Source organism: Myotis myotis, unplaced genomic scaffold, assembly GCF_014108235.1.
Source record: "Myotis myotis isolate mMyoMyo1 unplaced genomic scaffold, mMyoMyo1.p scaffold_m19_p_18, whole genome shotgun sequence".
In the NCBI taxonomy this organism is placed as follows: Eukaryota; Metazoa; Chordata; class Mammalia; order Chiroptera; family Vespertilionidae; genus Myotis; species Myotis myotis.
In genome coordinates, this window is record NW_023416322.1 from 19,075,205 (window position 1) to 19,100,674 (window position 25,470).

At 38.6% G+C, this 25,470-nt stretch overlaps 1 protein-coding gene across 4 annotated transcripts in view; it reads right to left on the minus strand.

Moving 5' to 3' along the window:
* Positions 1–282: 282 nt before the first annotated feature.
* DHX9 (DExH-box helicase 9) overlaps positions 283–25,470 on the minus strand; it is a 49,156-nt gene continuing 23,968 nt past the window's right edge. For 3 of the 4 annotated variants that reach the window (XM_036344722.1, XM_036344721.1, XM_036344724.1), the window contains 16 exons: positions 19,648–19,789; positions 19,129–19,211; positions 17,738–17,894; positions 15,489–15,589; positions 14,045–14,258; positions 13,448–13,542; positions 13,168–13,241; positions 11,907–12,059; positions 9,039–9,199; positions 7,895–8,006; positions 7,124–7,285; positions 6,890–7,017; positions 4,796–5,025; positions 4,505–4,620; positions 3,566–3,766; positions 283–845 (listed from right to left, as the gene is read on the minus strand). In XM_036344722.1, coding sequence (XP_036200615.1) covers positions 488–845; positions 3,566–3,766; positions 4,505–4,620; positions 4,796–5,025; positions 6,890–7,017; positions 7,124–7,285; positions 7,895–8,006; positions 9,039–9,199; positions 11,907–12,059; positions 13,168–13,241; positions 13,448–13,542; positions 14,045–14,258; positions 15,489–15,589; positions 17,738–17,894; positions 19,129–19,211; positions 19,648–19,789 — 2,487 coding nt within the window. In that variant the 3' untranslated portion in view covers positions 283–487. The remainder of the gene's footprint in view (positions 846–3,565; positions 3,767–4,504; positions 4,621–4,795; positions 5,026–6,889; positions 7,018–7,123; positions 7,286–7,894; positions 8,007–9,038; positions 9,200–11,906; positions 12,060–13,167; positions 13,242–13,447; positions 13,543–14,044; positions 14,259–15,488; positions 15,590–17,737; positions 17,895–19,128; positions 19,212–19,647; positions 19,790–25,470) is intronic. The other variant, XM_036344723.1, reaches the window with a different exon arrangement.

Consider the following 25,470-nt stretch of genomic DNA (forward strand, 5'->3'; position numbering starts at 1 on the left):
AGTATTTGTTGCAAGAGTAACAACTCCACTCCAAGGCTAATTATTCTACTACAAATAACAATATCACTTGGTGTACTTTTGAAACAGTAGTTTTTCCTCTAATGTTTTAAACTAACAGATGTAACCGGCATTGTAAAATTATTGTGTAAGATCAATAATTACATTGCCTATATTTGGTATAATATTTTATTTTCTCTTGTATTAAACGAAAGCCAAGAAAATATCAAGTTAATTGTAAGGCAAATCTTTACTCCTTAAAAAAAAAAAAAAAATACAAACCGGTACTTTTATAATAGATCATTATATTTTACATAATATAAACAAAATCACTAATGTGTCTATATGCTTGGTTTCCTTAAACTACAATGAACCACAGGAATAGGTGAAAAATGGGTTTACTTATTAACAGCAAATAAACAACTTGGGAAAACAGGTAGCATGCATTTTTTGTTTACTGTCTATGCATAGGCCCCAACATAACCAAGCTTTAATAGCCACCACCCCCCCTTGTTTGCCCAAAGTAGTCACTCCCATAGCCCCCTCTGCCCCCTCCTCGCTGGAATCCCCCAGATCCTCGGTAGCCCCCTCCACCACCGTAGTCTCCTCCCGCACCACCTCTATAGCCCCCTCGGGAACCTCCTCTATAGCCTCCACCTCCACCATAGCCTCCCCGATAGGAGTTGGAGCCACCACCATAGCCACGGCCATAGCCTCCACCTCTGTAACCTCCGGTGCCATAGCCTCCGGTGCCATAGCCTCCACCGCCATAACTAGAGCCTCCCCTTCTATATCCACTTCCATTGTCATATCGTGCCATCTTGGGAGGACGTGGACCATCTCCATACCTACGAAAAGCACAAAGCCACCACTTTAGCAAAGGATCCTTAATACTTCTCAATTAGTCACAAAATATAAACATTTAGTCATATTTGAAAATGTTAAGTAACGCATAAAGGGAATAAAACCAATTGCACAAGTAAACTGAGATGAAATACATCTGCTACTCCGAAACTGATACAGGAGGAGGCATCAACTGTAACCATCCGTTTTTCTAAAACTCTTTCTAGTTCATTCTCAAAGGTCTTCAATTTTGGCAGTATGTCCTTGCAACTTTAAGACAGTTCATTTTCACTCAGTTCAACTATAGAGGATTCTAATACACAATAATATGTTAGGAAGAGGTTCCTGCAGTTGGCAATAAATTATTTGATTTTTATCACCAAATATTTTCCTGCGTTAACTTTGAAATATGTTTCTGAAAATGTCTGGGTAATGTGTTTATGCCTAAATGTTTCATGGCAAACAAAGAAAATGAGGGGTAATGGCAAATTGCAGAACTCATGCCTAGCCAACAACACCCCAAACAGCTATTCCTCCCGTGCAGCTTTGAGACTAGCACTACCAATTCAGCAGTGGGCCAAGTCAGGAAGTGGCCAGGATCTGTCGTCATGCTCTCGCTGCACTGCCATCTCCCTATTTCAATCCATCACCAATTCCTATTGATTTTTCTGCACAGCTGTCTAATCTATTCTCCCATTTCAATCCTCCCTACTATAATTCTGGCTCCATTGTATTAATACATCCGAAACTCGGTCTTAACATTTATCCCATCCTTTCTAGTTTCTGGACTTTTGTCCTTCACAGAGCAGATTATATGTGAAGCACCCTTGATCACCAACCCTTCCTGCCAAAAGTAATCACTCCTCTTCTAAACATCTATGATAACTGCATTTGTATCTGCATATGACATTTTGCAGATTTTTGAAGAGTCTCCTCAATAACTCTTCTATACATGTGACCTACTGGTAAGACCACAGTATAACTGACCCTTGAAGAATGTGGGGGTGAGGGGTATTGACACCCCAGTCAAAGCACATGTAACTTTTAACCCCCACCCCCGCAAACTTCAACTGTCCCTCAGTATCTGTGGGGGATTTGTTTCAGGACCCCCCCACAAAAGGTACCCAAATTTGAAGATGCTCAAGTCCCTTATATATATAAAATAGCACAGAACAATGCATACAGTCGGCCCTTTGCATCTGCGGATCCCCAACTGTAGATAGGAAATACTGTTTTCGATTGCTATTGGTTGAATCCTTAGATATGAAACCTGGGGATCTGGAAGGCTGACTATATATTCATTTTTAAAAATCTGTGTATAAGTGGAACCACACAGTTTAAACCCACGCTGTTCAAGAGTCAACTGTACAGCATCATAAATGAGAGCACTGTTTCAGGAGCCATGTGGTCTTTGAACCCAGCTTTACCATTCATTACCTGTGCAATTCTGGGTCTTTACTTTTCTTATACACATTAAAGGGAATAATCTATGTACATCATAGGTAGGTCAAATATTAGAACATACCAGAAAAGCACTTAGCATAATGCTTAACACATACTATGTGTTTGATCAATAAATTTAAAAAATGAACTGTTATAGTCAGAATGGGGAACCAGAATCCATAAAGCACATAGCAGTTTTGTACAGCAAAAATATCATAGCTTATAACTAGAAAACATTTCATTTTATAAAATGTTAGTTTGTGTATTACTGTTATTGTAACTTAAAATTTTGTGGTATGACTGTGGTACTGTAGTTATGTTCTGAAAAGATATATGGAGTTTACTGCTGTAAAATGTCATAATGCCTGCAACTTAATCACAAATGATTACGTAAGCTAAAGAAGTAATACATACACGGAAGCAAGTGGCACACAATTCTGACAATTAGTGACCCTAAATTAAGAGACTATATGGGTGTTCACTATACTATTCTTTTCTGTAGACATCAGCTGTTTTCAAATAAAAAGCTGTAGGCAAAGAAATATTCAAAAGATGAAAAGGATATGAAACATTTAAAAGAAATCCCACACTTCTTTAAGATACCATGTTCTTCTATTTCCGCAAGATAAACCCTGATGCTTTTCATTTGAAGCAGCAGCAATTTAACCCAGCACCATCATTTTTTTCCTTTGGAGATGGCAAAACAATACTGTGGAAAGTGACTGGGTCCTATCACTTTATCATGTAGCCACCATGGACTTACACAGAAGGCATACCTTGTTGGATTGCGTTTCACAGATGATGCATTTTTACACAACAAAGGTAAGACGCTCCACCAGCATAAAGCTTATGACTCACTGAAGACTCAGATGATGGTTAGCATTTTTAGCAATAAAGTATATATTTTTAACTAAGGTATATACATTGCTTGTTCAGACCTAATGCTATTGCACACTTAAAAGACTACAATACAGTAGAAGCATTAACTTTTATATGCACTGGGAAACAAAAACCTCATGTAACACCCTTTACTGTGGAGGTCTGGAACTGAGCCAACAATGTGCCTGTGTATGTACTTCAAGGTCCCTTAGGAACTCTAACATGCACTGACAGAGACAAAAGTAAATATCCTTATTCTGAGTGTGTTAATCAGAACTAAATTCTGTATTCAGCGTATGTCTAGAACTTTAATAACAAGGCCTCTACCAACCGTGGGGCTTTTAGGCCAGTGCAAGATTACTGTCCTCTGCGTAGTTCACAGAGAAGTTACGGTGGGACTCACCGTGGACCGCCAATCATAAGGTTGATACCAGCAGCCGAGGGCCGAGAGATCTGGCGGATCGTGTTCAGCATACGTTCATTTACGGGGTCCAGCTGGCTGATGATACTGGGCTTCTGGGTCACCTCGACAACCAGAGCCTCCATAGCTGCTCGGAGAGCAGTGATACAGGCAGCAGCTTCATGAGATATTTGCAGCCTGATCCTAAAGTAGAGAAAAATGAAAGGGGATACATAGAAAAAGACTATTATCTCTCAATTTCTCACACAGCAAGTGATGAAATAAATTTAACTTCTTACCAAGTACCAATACTTTCAATTACTGTAATGTCCGTCCCCCCCCCACACCAGCAATTTAGGCAAACACAGGTATGAAAAAGAATAAAAGTCTGCATAACATCTTAAAATTCATCGCTAGCTGTTGGCAGGAGTTGTAAATCATCAAGTCTATCAAGCAAATTTCTGTTAGCAATACAGAGCACTCAGCCTCCAATGAAAGAAATCAGAGATTCAGACTGAACTTTTTTAAGTTGTCAAGGATATGACTGAGCCTACTAACTGTTCATTAAGCTTTATCTCATTTTTTGCCAAGTGCATACTATTTGCTTACCCTTAGTCAATAACCAAAATATATAGAGAGTACATGAAAGAGGTACCCATGTTCCAGGGTGATTCTAATTCCTTAGCGTAGTATTCATGGTGATAGATGCCTAATGCATCTGCTCCTCCTACTGCTATAGCCGATTTAAGACTTACTACCAAGTATAAGCCATACTATCAAGATATAAAGGGAATGAAGAGAATGACAAAGTTATAAAGAACCTTTGGTGCCACCAAGTTTTGCCATTATTTGTTCTACAAATTAAGTGAGAGCAGCAACTAATTTTATCACATCTCACAATTCTCAAAACTGACTTTGGAGTTGATATTTGAAAATCCATACCAGTCATCTACAAGCACAATCTGCCCATCAGACTGGACTTTCTTGGAGGCAAAGAGCAGCAGCTGCAGGGGGGTGACTAAGGTCATGCCTTTAGCAGAGATAGCCCGGGTTCGAATCTGCAGATGGAGAAAGAGACACGAAGTAAGAGTTGACATGCCAATTGCATATCAACTGCTATGTAATGATAATGCACAATGCTTTAAAAATTAAAACTCATGTTCCCACTTCACATTAATAAGTAAAGACAATTTGAATTTTCAACCTAAACTTTTCTAACTAATCTTTTCTTACCTTTTCACCAAATACAAAGAAGGGAGATGGGTACTTCACGTCTTGACTACTAAAAGGACAATTAACAGATGACTTGTGGATAAGTGCATTACGCCCTTCAGTGGTGAGAATCTTTCTCTTTTCCTTATGATAGCACACGTTAGGGTACACGCCAAAAGCCAGAAGAGAGATAACAACATCTAAGTTATTATCTGGTCCAGTGTTAGTAAACACTTGTGTCAACAAACAATCTGTTAAGAGGAATGGAGTAAAAAAAAAAAAAAAAAATCAGATACTTGGCTAACCCGCACATTGCATATAAACTCTTTAAGAGGACTATGAGAAATGACTCCTCAGGCCTTTTTTCAAACAACCTGCCTAACTTCTCTCCTCAGCATGCTTATAACCAGATTAAGTTCAAGAAGAAATTCTGCTGAGAATCCACATTAAGAAAACTAAAATGTCTTATGTGTCTTATACACTCAACCATAAGATAAGCTTGGGGTGATTAAACACACACACACACACACACACACACACCCCAAAACTATTCTCTACTCTCCGAACAAGAGACTGGCAGGACCAAAGTATTCCTTCTGATGGTCTAAAACAGCTGTTTGTTCTGGACAGACAGACAAGTGATGATCCAAGGGAACCCACTAGAATGAGAAGGATGTTCCCCACTCCAGACTATACTCTATGACAGTGGTTCTCAACCTTCTGGCCCTTTAAATCCAGTTCCTCATATTGTGACCCAACCGAAAATTATTTTCGTTGCTACTTCATAACTGTAATGTTGCTACTGTTATGAATCGTCATGTAAATATCTGATATGCAGGATGGTCTTAGGTGATCCCTGTGAAAGGGTCGTTCGACCCCCAAAGGGGTCGCGACCCACAGGTTGACAACCGCTGCTCTATGAGGACTTCACCACCATCAGAAGGGTACACAGCATAGTTTGTTCTAGAAAAACCTGATTTCCAGTCTTCAAACCTCCTAACTGAATGAATTTGAAAAAGTAGTAGAAACTTCTGTGCCATTTCTTCATTGATAAAGTAGGGTAATGATATCTGCATACAAGACTGATGTGAAGATTCTATCATATGAAAAATGCTTTCCCTCTTTCATTTTATTTCAATTTAAAAAATTACAAATTTAGTCAGCTTACATTAGAAGAGAACTACTTTGGTTAGTTTAGATCATATCATTTTAAAATTTGCCATCTTGCCCATCAGGTTCTAGCGGGTCCTACTTTTGGTTTATGTTCTAGTTCTCAATGATTTAAGAAATAATTTTGTCTATTAATCTAGCTGGGGGAGAAAAGTATAACAGCTCAACTTCATATCAAGAGAAGACAGCTGGATTACTGTTTCTACATCACAAAGTCCTCTGTAACTGTCTACACACTAAAAGCCTTAATTAAAGCCACTTAAAATGTAACATGGTAGAGTTTACTTCATATCTAAGAATAAAGACACAGACACATTGATGAATCACTTCATAAGCCACTATTTGAGGTTATTCAGCACACCACTCATTCTAAGAGTACTGAAAGGTAGACCAATGTTCTTCACAAAATAAGATTTAAAACTCCCCAAAGTAATACAATTTTTAAAGCATCTATCTTTTACATTGTTATTTGAGCATCATAACCTTTTGTTTCCTTCTTAAAATGACTGAACTGTCCTGGCCGGTTTGGCTCAGTGGATAGAGCCCATGGACTAAAAGGTTCTGGGTTCGATTCTGGTCAAGAACATGTACCTAGGTTGCAGGCTTGATACCAAACCTAGTCAGGGCATGTGTGGGAGGCAACCAGTCGATGTGTCTCTCTCACATAGATGTTTCTGTCCCCCACCCCCTCCTCCCTCTCACTTTCTAAAAAATAAAAACAAAAAACAGTGGAAAAATATCCTTGGGTGAGGATTAACAACAACAAAATAATATAAAATAAAAATAAAATGACTGAACTAATGTGAAAAACTGATTCCCACCATAGTTCAAATAGCTGGAACACAGAAAGCACAGGGTCAAAGTCAGAAGCTGAGACAGACTGCACTGTTAGTGTGCACTACATAAATCCCCTCCAGATGTGTCTTAAGACTATAAGCGTCTTACCTTCTGGAAATCCAGAATTGATCAGAATCTCTTTGAGCTGCACTTTGGCTTCCCAGGTCATTCTTAGTGTAGCCATATTTAGCCTTTTGTGCTCACAAAAACGTATCTCTGCTTCTTCTCCACCCATTCTAAAATAAGTATAAGAGTCATATTCAAATCCCAGGGATTAGATACAGAATAGAAACCAGAGACAGTTCACCCAAACCTTACAACTATCCTCTTTCAAATCCTTACCTAGCATCATCCCAAGCTTGGAATACTGATAAAAGGGCCACATGATCAGAAAATCTGGTTCCAGCAAAATTTCGATGGACATAGCCCAGTCGCTTTCCTTCACTGATGAAAGGCTCAGGAAAGCAGGTGGCAGCGGAGATGGTACAGATAGCATCTCCCACACTGAAACAGACAGGAAAAGTCAGTCTCATTCATTCTTGTTCCAGCACCTCGGACAGTATACTGTGGGTCAGCGTCTTGACGAGCTATGACACTGCTTTATTAGCACTGAAATTGGCTTAACAAAGAACTTTACAGCTGCTCCCTCCCGAAGCAGAACAGGAAAGAATAATGAGCGCTGATATTAATGGATGCATATTTATCATAAATGATGACTAAGTAGTCAGTGTATAGTTTTCCTTTCCTATTCTCTTACCCATATTCTCTCTTTACTCATTTTACCAAATCTCTTAATCTTCAATACTTCTGATAAAATATACCCTTTTCCTGATGCTCTTTCTCTGTCAGGGACAATTACAGTTAACCCACCACCCGAGCTGTGCCTTCTAAGAAACCAGAGCTCTTTCCCCCAGTGAGTTGTGTCCAGGTGTCCATCTACTACCTGTTTTCATTTCATACTTCTTTCAGTGTCTTAAGTATGCCACTTGCCTACTTAAAAATGTTCAGTTTTTCTTCTATCTGAGCCCATCCTGTTTTTAAGGGGAAGGGAATAAGATTTTGAAACTATCCTACCATTTTATTTAACTATCAGCAATAAAACAAAGCACTTACTAGAAAATACACCCCATTATCATCATTTTGCCAAAACGAGGCTCAATGGGGAGTTTAGCCAGGATTCGGCCCAGAGGCGTCAACTCATCATTGATATCTAATGCATCAAGCTCTGTGGGAAGAAATTTCTTTGTGAGCAGAAACAGTAACGAACACCCTTTAACCTAGACAAAGATGAAACATTTCTTTATAGATTAAGATTAGGAAAGTGCACTTGAGCTTTTATCACTTGTCAAGCCAGCTGCCAGAACCAGCCAACAATTTTTTCACTCAAAAATTCTGGAGCACCTAATATGAAGATGTACTAGAATTAGGCCTTGTAGGTTGTAAAGCTGAATACAGTCCATGAGAAGTCTATAAATATAGTAATAAATATTAAAAGTACCTACATACCAAAGTCTGATATCATCTATACTAATAAAAGGGTAATATGCAAATTAACCATCACCCTGCGACAAAGATGGCGACACCCATAGCCACAAAGATGGCAGTGCCGGCCGGAGCCATAGAGCCGGCCAGAGCAGGCAGGAGGTGGCTCCAGACTGGAGCAAAAGGTGGGAGGCGGCTCCTGCTTGGAGCGAAGGTGGAAGGCAGTGGCCAGAGTGAAGGCCCAGGTCCCGGAGGGAAGCTGGTGCCAGCAGCCGGGGGAAGGAAGGCCTACTCTTGCACTAATCTTTGTGTATCAGGCCTCTAGTCTATTGATAATTCTGAGAAAAATATCTTGAGAACAAGTCTGAAGTTTACACAGCAGATGAGTACTAGACTCGGCTCCAATACCCTTATTTTTTCCACTATACTACAACTGCTTCAATCAGAAGTGTGATTAGAAAAAATAAGTGTTCTAAAAGATGTACATAAAACATTGAGTATCATGAGTAATTGATGTTCTGATTGTTAAATATTGGTTAAGAGGTGACATCTTGCCTTTTCTCCATTTTCTCCCCAAAATAAGACATTAGTTCTGTTTTACCTCATGTTACTCATTTTTAATCCTGATAATAGTAAGCACATAAGACAACACTGGAAGCCTTAGCACCAGAGTCCTGTGGACTGTATTTTCTCCTTGATTCATTGTTAGGTGTTACTTGCGAGAACAAGACAGGTGGTATAATTCACATTTGCCAGATAGGTCTGTTTATAGTACCTCTAAGAGTGTGCTCTGCTTCAATCACAGCATCCAAAGGTGGAGGCTCAATTGCCTTGGCCAAGAATTGGCCAATGCCTCCCAGACGCAGAAGTTTTATGCTCAAAGCAATTTCATGTAATGGTGTTCGGAACATCTCTGGTGTCATGTGGGTTTCGAGTCTAAGAGAAAACAAACATAAAATAGCCATCCTCCTTTGCATATACATACATTTATATAATAAAATCTTTGCAGAGATAATCAAGAATATAGAACTGCACTTCAATCATCCAAGAATGTTTTATATTTACTGCAAAAACTGTCTCTGGATAAGACGCTCTAAACTGGTTGAGGAGGGACTTATGACTATACTTACAGGTCCAATAGCTTTTTCAGCTGGGAATTAAGGAGAATGAAAAAATTATCCCAAACTCCTAATGTTATTACCTCCACCTATGGCATTTCAGTTCCCGCCTGCTGACAAACATAGGCTAAAAATGGTAGCAAGACCTTTTGTGATGATGTGGGCTAATACTGACATTTTCTCACAACCTCCTCCTAGTCTATATAATATTAGTGCCACTGAGAAGATCTTAAAGATCATTTTAACCTTTAAAATTTAAATAATAAGTCATTATTACAAATTAATAACAATAGCTAACATCTGCTAAGAGCTTACTATGTGCCAAGCATTGTTCTCAGTATTTTACATTACTAACTAATTTTATTCTTGAACAAATCTTATGGGCTAGGTCAGCCGTGGGCAAACTACGGCCCGCGGGCCGGATCTGGCCCACTAAAAAAAAAAGAGACCGTACCCTTTTATGTAATGATGTTTACTTTGAATTTATATTAGTTCACACAAACACTCTATCCATGCTTTTGTTCCAGCCCTCCGGTCCAGTTTAAGAACCCACTGTGGCCCTCGAGTCAAAAAGTTTGCCCACCCCTGGGCTAGGTAGTATACTATCTTCCCTTAACAACTGAGGAAACAGACACAAAAGGGTCAAGTAACTTAAGAGAGGCTTAAAGAGAGTAAATGCTTAAATTCATGAAATATATTAGGCACAAATAGTATTAAAATCCAGGTCTCCACACTTCTAATCCAGGCTTATTCCCTATGAATTGTTCATGATAAAGATCAATGGGAACCATTACAGATGATTCCAATTCTACCGGGAAGAGAGCTTAAATTAAGTTCACACAAATGCATATATAGTATATTCATTCCTCATCCTACAGGGAAAAGAACAAAAATCCCTCATTATAGGTCTATTCATGCATTACTAATTAGTAGTTGCTTTACTTTAAGATGTTAGAGTACAGCACTTGTTTCAGTTCAAGGGGTAATCTAACCTTTTAAAAGAACTTATCATCCTAGTATCACAGGCAGTCTCCTGAATTAACTTCTGATGCTAACTTCTGATGCCACATTCTAATTACTGGAAAGCCACATGGTACCAGTATAAAGGCAAACTAAAGTCTCTCTAATTTTTCTTCAGTGCATTATGTACATCTATCTGGTCACCTAAATTTATCTGTCTCATAATATTTTATTATCATAAATATATGCACACAAATCCCCTGGTTACAGCTAATACACACCACATGGATCTCAAGAAACATACAACTAAATACATGTCTTAACACATTGCACACCAGTAGTTTTATTGCTAGCTTTTCCCAGTGGCCAGATAAGTTTCTATTGAATGAGTACAAAAAGTTTTACAAAGCATCATACTTTAAAAAGACATTAGCTTGTACCAACATGTAATAAATAACTTCAAAATGCAATGGGTATTTAATTTTAAGGCATGCCTTTAACATTTATGTAAAACACTATAATATGAATACACAAGAATCCGCCCGCAATGTGTTAAGTCTGTAATTCAGAGCTATAAGGATATTTTTAACTAATAGGTACCATTCACAAACATTCCCCAAAAGGCCATATCTATCTATCTATCTATCTATCTATCTATCTATCTATCTATCTATCTATCTATCTTAGATATAAAAGGCTACATAACCAGCAGGTAGGTATGACGTACACTGACCACCAGGGAGTAGACGCTCATCGCAGGATCTGCTGAGCGACAGCAACTTTACAGAGTGCCCTTTCCTAGCCCAGGACCCCTCAGGGGATGTCAAAGAGCAGGTTTTGGCCTGATCCCAGCAGGCCAAGCCTGAGGGACCCCACTCACCCCACACTCTCTCCCTTTGAGCTGCAGTGCTGCCCCAAGCGCAGCTGGTGTGTGAGGGACCACGGGAGGGCGTGTCCAGCCCATCTTGCTCAGTCCTGCCCCACTGGCAACCTTCTAATTAATTTCCTTTCAATGTGCACGAATCCGTGCACTGGGCCACTAGTGTACTACAAATGGAAATGCACAAAGTATAAACAGACTTGGACTTTGGCCCTGAAGCAGTCAGCTAAACTTTTTAAGCTTTAGTTTCTATATCTAAATAATGGCCTCTATTTCTCAGACAGATGAGGAGATCATGAGACAGGTGACGTACTAACAGTGAGTTCTATAAAGACAAAATATTACTTTAACATTTTTTCAGAAAGTTAATCATTCCAAAAACATCAATAATCCCAAATTGATAAAGCTATGCAGAACCAAAATATCCATATATTTTTCTTTTTAATGCTTATAAGTAAACCAGTAGCTAACATGTCACCATTGACAATTTGTGATTTCTTTCATTTACTGCAATCTTGTCATCCAAGTTAAGTTTCCTCCAATATAGTTAACTGGAGGCATTTATGCACTGATTTCATTAAATTCATGGCAGGGAGAGAGAAAAAGAGAGGGGTGGGGGAGAGGAGGAAAGAAGTATATAAAGGGTTAAAAACAACATCCATCTTAATTCTGTAATTGGTCTCACCTCTCAAAACGAGCTCGGCTACAGAGGTGAAAGCAGAACCCCGGGCGTACTCGGCCAGCTCGTCCTTTCCGTTGCTCCAGGTTTGTTTTAGACGCCCACACTGTTGCATAGTTTGTCATATTGTTGTGAGCAGTGAACAGCTTCACCTTCTGCCTACATAGCACAGGGTAGTTAATTCTAAGACTCGTGTGAACTACCAATACATGACTATCATTATTCTACTATGTGGGGGATGAGTTCCAGATGGTCACACCTACATGTGGTATCTATTTGTGAACAGTACCAGGTAAGAATTTGACTACATCTCCTGTCAACTTACTAAAAGGCAATGTAACACATATGTGCCACTACCAGCTGGATGATCTTGGCTAAATGACTAACCTATACTGTGCCTCATTTTCCTCATCTAAAAATGAGTGTAATATCACCACCTATCTCATAGGGTTTTTATATATAAATATTAAGTGAATTAATTAATGTAAAGCATTTAAGTAGATCTGTTATATAAATGTAAGTGGACAATTAGATGATCTACACTCTCTATGATCTAAAGATCATGTGCTAAACTGGAATATGGGGCACTTCTCATGCCCTCACCAGCAGTGTCCTTCTAAATCCTATGCAACCCCAAACCTTTCAATGTTACACACACGTGACTAGCACTAAATGATTGAGATTGGCACAGAGGAGCTGCATACTACTCACCAATCCCTAAACTGGGCATTGGCAAATCTTTTTCAATTGTCAGGTAGGTGGAGAGACTATATAAAGAAGATTTGGGCACAAGCTGGCCAGATATAACCAAACTTTGACTTTTTTGTCTTGTGTGTCAATTACCGTAAGTACTTAATCTATACACAATGCCACCCTGTGTATCTCTCAGACCCATTTCATGCTAAATATGAAGTCTTTTAATTCTAAAATGAGTGTCCTACAGGTAGTGTTGGTTATGTGCTAAATATTGATCGTCTTTATACACAGAACAGCATGTTCATTTTCCTGGAAGCTGATAATGGAAACACCAGGAAAATGAACAAAATACCCACAGATAAGAGCAGTGGGAATCAGTCAGAAATTAAGAGTGCTAAGCTTTGTCACATTCTCCCATAAGTGATTTGTGATGAACAAAAACCAAGTGAAATTAATTACCCTACTGCCCAGTATATATAAAAGCACAATGATTTTGATGGTATAAGAACACAGGAACTTAAAATACATTCTAAAGATTTATTCCAGGCAAATAGGTCCCTTGTGAACTTACTTGCAGGAGTCAATGACATAAACAACATCATTTATGGTAATGCTTGTCTCAGCAATATTTGTGGACAAAATAACCTGTGAAGAAATGACATTAAGAAAAATTACACTTCAGGAATTTATTCACTCAGCCACTGACTAATGAAAAACTTACTAAACTTGGAGAGAATATCCCCTTTTCCCTTAATTTAGACAGATTATTATTTTTTATAGCTCTTTGAAGACCGGTAACATTTAATATCTATGACATTCACAACCCCATAACTGTAATGTTCATTGTTTACCTTGGTTACGCCAACTGGTACTGGGTCAAATACTTTACGCTGCTCTTCTCGAGGAATCTGAGAATGCAGAGGCAGAATCTGATACCTATGGCTTCCTATAATACAGAAGTTAAGGTCTAAAAATAGGAGCCTAGTTTAAAACTGCTATACATTATGCACATCTATACTAATAATAGAGGAATATGCAAATTGTCCGGGACACCATCACAATAACAGTAATGACCAAACAGCAGGCTGCGTGGGCAACCAGGCCCGCAGGGGGATTAGTGAGGGACGACCAAGTGACTGAACAGCAGGCTGCGTGGGGCAACCAGGCCGGCAGGCAGGGGCATTTGGGGGTGACCAGGCTGGCGGTGGTGGGGGGTGGGGGCAGTTAGGAGATTGGACCTAATCCGACATCCCCCAAGGGGTCCCAGATTGGAGAGGGTGCAGGCTGGGCTAAGGGCCCATCCCCCGCATTAATTTCGTGCACTGCGCCTCTTATATAGTTGTTATATAAAAATGGACACACTAAATTTTGTTTTTACATACTGCCTAGGGCATAAGCAAAAAGATTCATTTTCACTCTCATATATGCAAGAATTCAAAGACTCATACCAAAATGTGCATTCATTTCCAAATGTTTCTGCATAGTGTAAATTAAATTCCAGCCAGGCAGAAAGACCAACACGGCTCCAGGAACATTGAGGGTCTCGATGTACTTAAGCAAAGCCTCAATGAGCTCGAAAGAAGTTTCCTTTTCATTCAGTTGAGCCATGCTCATCCTTGTTTCTGGACCATATTCATCACCACAGATCAGGTTGCAATTTGCCTGTAAAAGAAAGAGACATATTTGGGACTGTCTCCATTACCACAGTTCATGAGGCAAGTTGCCTATGTCTGCTCTTAATATTCAAATGACACCTAACCTCCTTATTAATTTTAGCTGATTAGTCCTTTCTGGTATACAGAAGAAATTTAATTTCCAAAAGAGAAGCTGTGGCATGTTGATTTATCTACTAATCAATATTTCCCATAGGACATGACTAAAATTCAAGTATAAACTCTTACATTTGACTCTGAAATTCTAATGGCTAATCCACTAAGCATATTTCTTTCTTATGACTAACTATAAACTCTTGGTTTTTCTACAATATTTTTCCTACTGATTAATGAACTGCTCACAATTCTCTGACTCAATTACCATATAACTACTGTTTTAAAAATACATTTTTTTAAAATTGATTTCAGAGAGGAAGGAAGAGGTAGAGAGAGATAGAAACATCAATGATGGGAGAGAATCATTAATCGGCTGCCTCCTGCAGGCCCCACACTGGGGATTGAACCTGTAACTCAGGCATGTGCCCTGACCGGGAATCAAGCTGTGACCTCCTGGTTCATCAGTAGATGCTCAACCACTGAGCCTCGCCGGCTGGGCCCATATAACTACTTTATACAGATACAATGCCTCCCTGTGTAATTCCCAAGTTCACTGCATACCAAATAGGAAGTTCTTTAATTCTTAAATGAGTGAGTGTCCTGAAGGCAGGGATTTGATTACTTTCATCTATTTCTCAAATAATGTGGTCAGTCTTTTCCAAAAAGTCTGTCTTAGAATCAATCAATGACAAACCTTCAGTAATGAGAAACAAAGCTGTTACAACTCATTTTTGTTTGCCTTGGTTACTCCTTGGTTTCTGGGTCACCTGGACATCTGGTGAAAATGTAGATTCTGACTCAGCAGATCTGGGGTGGGGCACAAGATTATGCCTTTCTACCAGTTAGTGACCCACGTGCTGTGACCTTTAAACATCTTACTGTTTCTCTTCTTTTTCTTTTGACCTTTTTGTCACAGATTATTAAACTCATGGTATGAAAAGAACTTGTCACTCACTGAACATGAACCTTTATGGAGTGCCATGTATCAACTCAAAGATAGACATCATGGTCAGTTTATAAAGTTTTGTGTAATGCTAACTTAACTGTAGATATTTACTAAAATCCATTCTCTTCTCTGTAACAACAATCTGCCCATAATGAAGTCTCCATGAAATTCACTTACATCCTCCTCCTCACCACAATCATCATCCTTATCCTTCTTCTTCTTGTCCTTTGGTGGAGGAATAAAGTGGGTCATCTGAATACAGTCTTCCAAAAAATATTCTGCCGGGACAATCGAATCAGGTAAGTACCATCAACTTGCAGAATGGAGAAGTCTTTAAAACTCATTTGCAAATTCATAATTAAAAATTACTTAATATCCCTCAACCTGATTCTTCACAACTGCCAAGAAATTCCAGTGGCAATAATCTCTTGTCCCAATCTAATTCAGTGTTCCTATTTCTTGAACCTTGAAGGAGAGAAAGGTATCTTGTACATGTTCCCACAAAGCCAGTCATGGTATCTATATACAATGTTCAACCAAACATTCACAAAATGCCCACTATGTACATGCACTATGTTATACACTGCCCCGGTGTGAGAGTTATATATAAAAAGAAGTAACATCAATACAGTAACATTCCATAGTCCAGGATGTACACATAAATGGGTTCCTTTTAGTTAATACTCTGAAGGACCTCAAAGCAAAGGTTGGAAAACCTGCTGATCCATTATCTCCTGAAGTTCTATGTTGGGCCCTAAGTGTCTAAAATCTAAACATTTGTCCCCTAAGCCCTAAAAGCACAAAGTGTCATTCTCATCACATCATATCCAAGGCACATACCATCAACACAACTTATCCCTGATGATGTTAAACTTGATCACCTGAGATAGTTTTTGCCAAGTTACTACACTGCAAAGTTACACCTGCTTCCCCCTTTCCATACTCTTCTTTGGAAACAAGTCACTAAGCACAGCACTCACAGGACAGGGAGTTAATTCTCTTTTTTGATTATCTACATACATTTTTTGAACTCTTCTGTATCAGAGATTTGTCTTTATTACCTATTTACTAATTTAGCTACCATCCACAGATTCATGAATATTTATTTTATACTTATATAAAGCACTACTGTATTTTTTTGTTCCAATTAGTGCAGCTTTGGTCATTGAGAGCTTTCTCAGGTTGGCTCCTAAGTCCCTTTATCTTCATCACTTTGGGGTGTTTTTGTTGTTGTTTTGTTTAACACTTTCTCATTTTCTGGCACTACAAAATATCCCAGGCTCATCTCAGATATCCCCTGCTTTAACCTTAGAATCAGCCATTTCTCTTAAGAACTGGTTCTTTAACTGGAAAATGGTACTAGAAATACCATCTGGGTGGTGGCATGTCCCTTGATAGTGGGATATCATTGTTTCTAGGACTGCTCAGCAGACAAAGCTAGAAAATACATGTATGGATATTAGCCCATGTACTAATTCATTCTAATTATTTGTGTATCCACCCACTTGTATGGATACAAATATATGCAACCATTTGGACCTATACAAATTTATCTATCCATTTGTATCTATACAGTTCTTCCTGATGTCCTCAAATGTAACCCATGGCTCCCTTCCCTCCTACCTATAAAACCCATCACTCCTACCATTTGACATCCATGTATTTGTTTTTTTCAATCTCAGTATACTTTCAAAGCAGTTTTAGTTCTCTTGTGAGCTACAACTACACTGGCTTTTATTTCAGAGCTACTCTTACTTTAAAATTTCAAAAAATAGCCCCGATATATCCATTCATTATTTCATACTTACACTGCAAACTATTTAGCTTATTTTCATGCCCTCAATTCGACTGTGCCATAATTCATTCTTTTTTAACCCAAGCTATTAAAAATGGTGATGACAAAACCTTTTAAAGAATTACTGTACTTCTATCAGAATCTTAGCCATCAGAAATACTTTACCTTGAAATATTCACCTTAATGTCATTTCAAAAGTCTGCCTGCTCTGGCTCTAAGCAAAATTATCTTGTTAATCTGACCCTGGCTGCTTAAACTTTTAACAGTAATTCCCATGACCATCATATTGATTTACCCGACTATAATAATTTTCAAAGTTAAGTTTGGCTACTAAATATGCACACTCTGCATATAGTGAACGAAACTTGTTCTCACTCCTCAGACTGTACTCACTCCTGCTTAACTAAAACCCCAAGAATGGTATGATGCATTTGATACTCTAATTTGCCAGGATTTTAAATGTCCTTTAACGCAGCGGTCAACAACAGGTGGTCCACGAGGTCCGAGAGGTTGGTGACCGCTGCTTTAACCTACAAAGGAAATTTTCTTAATCTTCAGAATTAAGAGATCGATCAATCGTGCTCCTGAGGAGCACAAGAGATATTCACCCCACCCCCTGTGCAGTATTTACCTTGAACGGGGAAAGTCCTCCCATAAACTTCAATGATGGGGCAATTGAAGAAATATTCACAGAACATGCTGGTATCGATAGTAGCAGACATGAGAACAATTCGAACTTCAGGATAAGCCTGAACCACATCTCGCAGCACTACCAAAAGGAAGTCAGTCTATTCAAACAAACACAAACATAACAAAATTGCATTAAAAAGTCAGTGCTAATGAGATACACCCAATAGATTTTAGGTTCCTAGGAGGCTTAAATAAAGGGTTACAGTGAGATGCAGTTACAAACAGTATTTTAAAAGAACAGTCATATGCTAATGGTTGTGGGGATTGAAAGGAGTGCTATTCAGGTAGGGGAGGAAAAAAATTTAATGAGCAAAGAATTCATCTCAAATTTTTCAGTGAAATTATATTTGTAGGTATACCAACTTTAACTAGAAAAAAAGGGAAACCTATCATAAGTCAAAAATCAGTTATATAGCCTGGTTTTTGTGGTTCAGTGACTGAATGTCAACTTATAAATCCAGAAGGTCAAGGTTCTATTCCCAGTCAAGGCATATGCCTGGGTTGTGGACTGGATTCCCAGTGAGGGGCATGCAGGAGGCAGCTAATCAATGATTCTATCATCATCATCATCATCATCATCTCTCTCTCGCTATCCCCCTTACTCTCTGAAATCAATAAAAAATATAATTTTAAAAAATCAGTTATCCAATCACATGTAAAGTAAATCTTAAAAATGTTGAAAAGATCCTAGCTGATTCAAACTAAGTAATGGCTAAGACACTTAATCGTGTAAAGTATCCATTGACCCACCAACAAGCATGAAAGCTAGAACTTTGACATAACTTTTCTCTAGCTGCGTGGTCTCTCACTATCACTTTGCCTTTCCCAACTATAAAAAACCACCATAGAAATCTTTTTATATTTCTTTTTATGTATACAGCTTTCACCTCATCTATAGATATTTATATAGACACCTATATATATTCTTAACTTTATGAATATGTTATATAATCTTTGGGATTTCCTCTCACATACCATATCACTGCTAAGATTCATCCACATGTTATTACAGTTATTCTTTCTAATGACTTTATATCCCAATATGTGAATATACCAACTGACTCACCAGCAGGTATCTGGTGGTACATACTGCAGTTATCTGGGTTGTTTCCAGAATTTTACTAGTGTGAACTTTTGCTACTGTGAACATTCAAAGAAAAAAAAAGGGTTTAATGGCCTCACTAGAAAAAGATGTTCAACATCTTAGTGACAAAAGTTCATGGTTTTGGTAGAAGATGTAAATAGTGGGAAAAGAAAAAGCAAAGCAGAGATTTTATTTTCTTTTTATTCAGAATATTAGCAGCTACCTTATCATAATATTCAGCTACTTACATTTATGTCTCTTTCATGTATTTCATCTACAATTACATGACTGATTCCTCGAATGCCTGCTTCTAATTTTCTCAGGAGCACACCTTGAGGAAAAAAAAAAATCACAGCAAAAAATTGAGATGTGTTTCTATGTTGATTAAAGTAGGGAGGATAGAAAAGTTCAAAGAAACAAGTTTCTAGACAATTATGCTTCAACTAAATAACCCCAGCATCATTTTAAAAAAAAAAACAATCACCTGCATATTTAAAATTATTTAAAAAGTGATGGTGAACTCTAAATTAAAAGATATAATTCTAGTAACCTAAGCTGATTTCATTTTTTCCAAACTACAATGTCCAGCAGATGTATCATGCTGTCCATAAAGGAAAAAAATTGCTCAAAGTTCTATTTAAACAATAATTTTGAGACTGGCTTCTTGATTTATAATTTCCAGCCATTCTGTGCTATTACCAAGCTTTCTTCAAAAATAGCACAGTGTAAACCCCAAATGAAAGACCAAAATTAAACACATTACTAACCTACAGTACAAAACATTATACTGGCATGAGGTCGGGGAAGTACAGATTCAAATCGCACACTGTAGCCACAGCTTTTTCCAGGCTCTTCTCCTCTCTCATATGCCACGCGCTCTGCTACAGACACTGCACTGATTCTCCTGGGCTGAGACCAAAAAGAAAAGTGATTTAAAAACAACAAAATCAGTTACACATGTTTATTGGGATTACTAAATTATCATAGTCAATCTGTTCCACTGCCAGCTCAGTAATCAACAGAAACAATAATAGTAATTTTTATCTTAAGGAAGTTCCAAATTTATTTAATTCAGGACATAAAAAAATTACTACTTAATTCAATGTCAAATACTGAAACATGCTGTTTTTCAACTTGTATATAAAGTGATTCCAAGATTTTTATATAAAAAAACAATTTATTCACAATTGGCCTAAACTGTTAAAGATATTCAGAGTGATTTTCTAGCAGGGAAGGAAGGGGACAGCACACACAATTAGGGAGCTTGCCTGTAACTGCCAACCACAGCGAAGGCATTCTTAAAAATTTAATTAGGAAGGTTGGGTATAAGGAAGGTGAGCAATCTCCTTTGCCATATCCACTATGGTCACCTTTCATTAATCTATTAGCTCATAAAGGAAGCATTTGTTACATTCTGCATCAGGTGCCACACTGAATGAAATCACTCCTGTCACTTCTGATGAGCTTATGCCAGTGATGGCGAACCTTTTGAACTCGGCGTGTCAGCATTTTGAAAAACCCTAACTTAACTCTGGTGCCGTGTCACATATAGAAATGTTTTGATATTTGCAACCATAGTAAAACAAAGATTTATATTTTTGATATTTATTTTATATATTTAAATGCCATTTAACAAAGAAAAATCAACCCAAAAAAATGAGTTCGCGTGTCATAGGTTCGCCATCACTGGCTTATGCAGTGGGGACAACAGTATATATTACTGCTTCCAGCAATAAATATGCTGAATCCTAAGGGGAATGCTATTGATTAATGTTTTCAGTATTGGACCCTGAGAACTTTTCTGAAGTGTTCCATAGCTTTTAAGTATACAAAACAGTATTTACTTGGTGGGTAGTATGTTGGAAAGGTATAGCTACGTACGTACATAAAGATTTATAAAGACTGAATGCTTCCAAGATGCCTTGAATTTGATTTTGTCAAAAAATTCCTGATGACAGCTTATATTTTAGTTCCTTGCTTGAGAAAATTTTCTGAGTTTCCTATCTAGATAAGTACCTATATTAAGATATCACAGATTATCACTATTTAGAAAATCAGAAGCTGAATCTTAAAAAAACAACAACATAACTTCACTAGAACTATACTTTGAATTAATAAAAAACATGATTTATTAATTTCTATGTCCCTCATAAAAGAATCCATTGGGGTATGGAGCTCATACAAATACAGGTTTAAGTGTACAATCACTTGGTTCATATTTACCCCGGCAAAAGACAAGGGATTAAAAGATGCCTTCTTGAACATACTGTGTTGAATTTTCATGAGCTTATATTCTATCTGTTAATCCCTTCCTCTATTTCTGTCTTTCCTATAGTTTTTAGCATTTCTCCTAAATAAATAGCTGCCTTCTAGAACTTAAAACTCAGTAGGATATTTGACTTTTGGAGATGTATTTATATGCTACTGGGTATGCAGAGATTGCTTTTATCACCTTGGGGTTACTTTCTTTCATGCCTACAAGCTTTGTAGATTCCAGCCTTCTAAATGAATACAAGCAGGAGATGGCATATTCCCCACATAGTATATACTGTAGTTATCTCTACTGCCCTCAAACATAACCGTCTTTAGAGACTCATGAAAGTCATCCATGACATTAATTTATGTTACAAATTAATGCAAGAGGCACTTTTAAAAAAAAACTCCACAATCCAGGCATGTGCCCTGACCGGAAATTGAACTGAGACCTCCTGGTTCATAGGCTGACACTCAACCACTGAGCCACGCCAGCCAGTCAAGAGGTGCTTTTTAGAACAACCATCTTCAGAAGCCCAATCAGTTAAATCAACTTAAGTATAAACAGAAAACATCAATATTAAGATGACTATTAGAACAGCAAACAAATGACCCTGCAATCTCCTTCCCATATTTTATATACTTCTCTGACTTAACTTCCCGCTTCAACAGCTCTGACTTTCAGACAAAAAACTATTTAAAATACACACTAAAGAGAGAAGCACTTTTTCATTCATAATTGATTTCCTTAGAGATCAGTGCAATTTTTCTCGAGGGGAGTACAGCAAAGTGCATGTCTAGAAATTTATTCCAATGAAACAAAGTATATAAAGATTACAAGTACATTTACCCCAGCATATGTAATATGGTAAAATATTAGAAACAATCTTTAAAAAAACCTCCATCTCTTAAGAGTAATGTAAGGGCATATGCATAAAATGAGACATTATGAAGTTATTAAAAATTATACTGTTGTCTCAAACATTGTATCCTATATAATAAAAGCCTAATATGCTAAGTGTCCGGTTGTCCAGTCCGTTCAACCAATCAAAGCGTAATATGCTAATGCCACTCAACTGCTCGCTATGACATGCACTGACCACCAGGGGGCAGAGAGTCAACCGGTCAACCAACTGCTATGACATGCACTGACCACTAGGGGACAGATGCTCCAACCAGTAGGTGAGCTTGCTGCTGGGGTCCAGCCAATTGGGATGAGTGAGACAGGCTGGACACTCCTTGGAGCCCTCCTGTGGTCCCTCCCCAGCTGGCCAACCTCCCATGTCCCTCCCCGGTCTTGATTGTGCACCGGTGGGGTCCCATAGCTTTGCCTGAGCCCTCTCAGAATCTGGGACTCCTCGGGGGATGTCAGAGAGCTGGTTTCGACCCAACAGTGGAACGGCCAGTTGCTATGATGTGCACTGACCACCAGGGGGCAGACATGCAACGCAGAAGCTGGGCTCATGGCTGGCGAGCGCAGTAGCGGGAGCCTCTCCCACCTCTGCAGCAGCACTAAGCCGTCAGTTGGACATTCCCCCGAGGGCTCCTGGACTGCGGGAGGGTGCAGACCAGGCTGAGGGACGCCCCCTCACCCCCTGCCCGAGTGCACAAATTTCGTGCACCAGGCCTCTAGTACTATATAATAAAAGCCTAATACGCTAAGTGTCAGGTTATCCAGTGGGCCATTTAACCAATCAAAGCATAATATGCTAATGATATACTAAGGCCTCTCAACTGCTCACTTTGACATGCACTGACTACCAGGGGATGGATGCACCAACCAGTAGGTTAGCTTGCAGCTGGGTCTGGCAATCAGCACTTAATGAGATAGGCTGGACACGCCCTGGAGCCCTCCTGTGGTCCCTCCCCGGCTGGCCAACCTCCTGCATCCCTCCCTGGCCCCAACTGTGCTCCGATGGGGTCCCTTGGCCTGGCCTGTGCCGTTGCAATCCGAGACCCTTTGGGGGATGTCGGAGAACCAGTTTCGGCCCATGGCGGAATGACCGGTCACTATGATGTGCACTGACCACCAGAGAGCAGACACTCAGCCAGAAGCTGGACTCATGGCTGGCGAGTACACTGGCAGTGGTGGGAGCCTCTCACCTCCTTGGCAGCACTAAGGATGTTCCACTGCCGGTTTAGGCCCACTCCCAGCAGTCAGCCATTTCCTGAGGGCTCCTGGACTGCAAAAGGGCACAGGCCAGCCTAAGACAACCCCCCCTCACCCCCCCCGCGCATGCATTTCATGCACCAGGTAGTTGTTATATAAAAAAGCAGGTTAGGATGGTGTACAAGGTGTGTATGTGTATAAAACAGCCTAAAAGGATGCAGACCAACAGTAAAAATGATTACTTCTCTATGGTGGGATCCTGAGTGGGCTTTGCTTTCTTTAAAATTTATTTTCTAGCCCTAACCGGTTTGGCTTAGTGGATAGAGCATCAGCCTGTGGACTGAAGGGTCACACTATTGATTCCAGTCAAGGGCACATGCCCGGGTTGTGTGCAGGAGGCAACCAATCAATGATTCCCTCTCATCATTGATGTTTCTACCTCCCTCTCCCTTCCTCTCTGAAATCAATTAAAAAAAAATTTACTCTATTTTCTAATTTTTTCCCAATGGCTATATATTCCTTTTATAGTCAGAAAACAAGCAACTAAAAATAATCTTCTAATTCTCATGATAAATATTCATAAGATAAGCATTTTGTGCAGAATTCTGCTTTATGTAAAGGACTACTTATGACGGTTGAAACACTTCTCAAACTGTATACCACCTGATAGCCTAAGAAGTTTGCTCTTCTTATCCCTTGAATTAATTTATCTTTCCCTTGATCTTCAGTGCTCCAACAACTGTTTTACATGCTGTCCCATAGTAAATAAACAAAAACAAGCAGCACCAAATATCATCTCTACCTGCAGAACTACCTTCACCCCTGTGGCTTAGATGCTTCTCTCTTAACTATTCTATAGTATATTGAAATACTCTATATTCTACAAATAAATATAAAGAACCAAGACAAAGGAGACCTCTAGAATAATTATAATTAACATCTGTGTAACAACAGTAAATACTATGGTTGCATATACTATTTCATTTGTGCTTCAGAACAAGGTTGATATTTTTCATTCTAATAAAAAAAAAAACAACCTCAGAGAAGTTAATTTTGCCTAAATTCATACAAATGACTTTAGATGTAACACATTTTCTTTATTCCCAATCTAATCCTTTCCCCAAATATTCTGCCTTATTGCCATAGCTTTATGCTGTATTTAGATTATTTAATATACTAAAAATAACAAAATAACCAATTTAAGTGAAACTACTTAGAAAGTAGTGGTGATGAAAGCAAGAATAATTTTGTCATTCCAATAGAATACTTCCATTAATCTCCAGAATATAAGCTTTTCTTTACATTTTCATTGCACATGACTGCTGATGTCATTTTCTCTACAGAATCTTATTACTCTTGCCTGGGGTCCAGCCTTAGGAGTAGGTAGTTTTTAAGTGGTTACTACTTCACAGTTTATCTGTGTTCACTTTAACCAAAATAGCTTATATTTACTGAGGACTCACTGAATTCCCTTTGTACCAGACACTTGGTAACACTTTCCATACCACTGGCATTTGAATTGTTTTTTTGCAGGATTCTAGGATCCACCTCTTTGATGTACCCCTCTTCACATTTATCCCAAACTGCAATAACTTCTCTAAACCTTAAGAGTTGTCTAACTGAAGGGCACAGGTCCTAGAACGCCACATCATTTCTCATCTGGTTATTTAATAAATACATGGTGATATAACACAGGGCTGCAATAAAATGATTTCTAAGGCACCAAATAACACAAACATACCTGGTTCTATTTTTGGAGTTTATTCTACATGAGGGACAGCTATACCCTGAAATGATGGCTTACATCAAGCACTTGGTAAATATTAACCATTTTCTGTTTTGCTAGCTTGCCTGCTCTTATTCTAACTGGTTTTCACTGAAAATTATTAGGTGGTAAGATAGACAGGACCAAGATTTGAATGTGAACTTAAGGAGAAAGTATGCTCAGCCTTGATTCTTAAGCCCAAAGACTCTCTTCAGCCCAGACAAAAAGAATTTCCTACATAATTCAGTTTAGCTTATCAGTGAAGGGTACTGGAGACTAGAACAAGACTTTAATTCTTTTTGTGTTGTTGTTTTTGTTTAATTTAAAGGGCCTTATGCTCTACCACTTTCAGATCCATACCTTGCTACAAAGGGGAATTGATCAAAGAATTAGAAATAGTCTGGCCTCTAAGGCATTTCCACGATCCTTCTATTCACACCAGACACACACTTAGTACGCTGG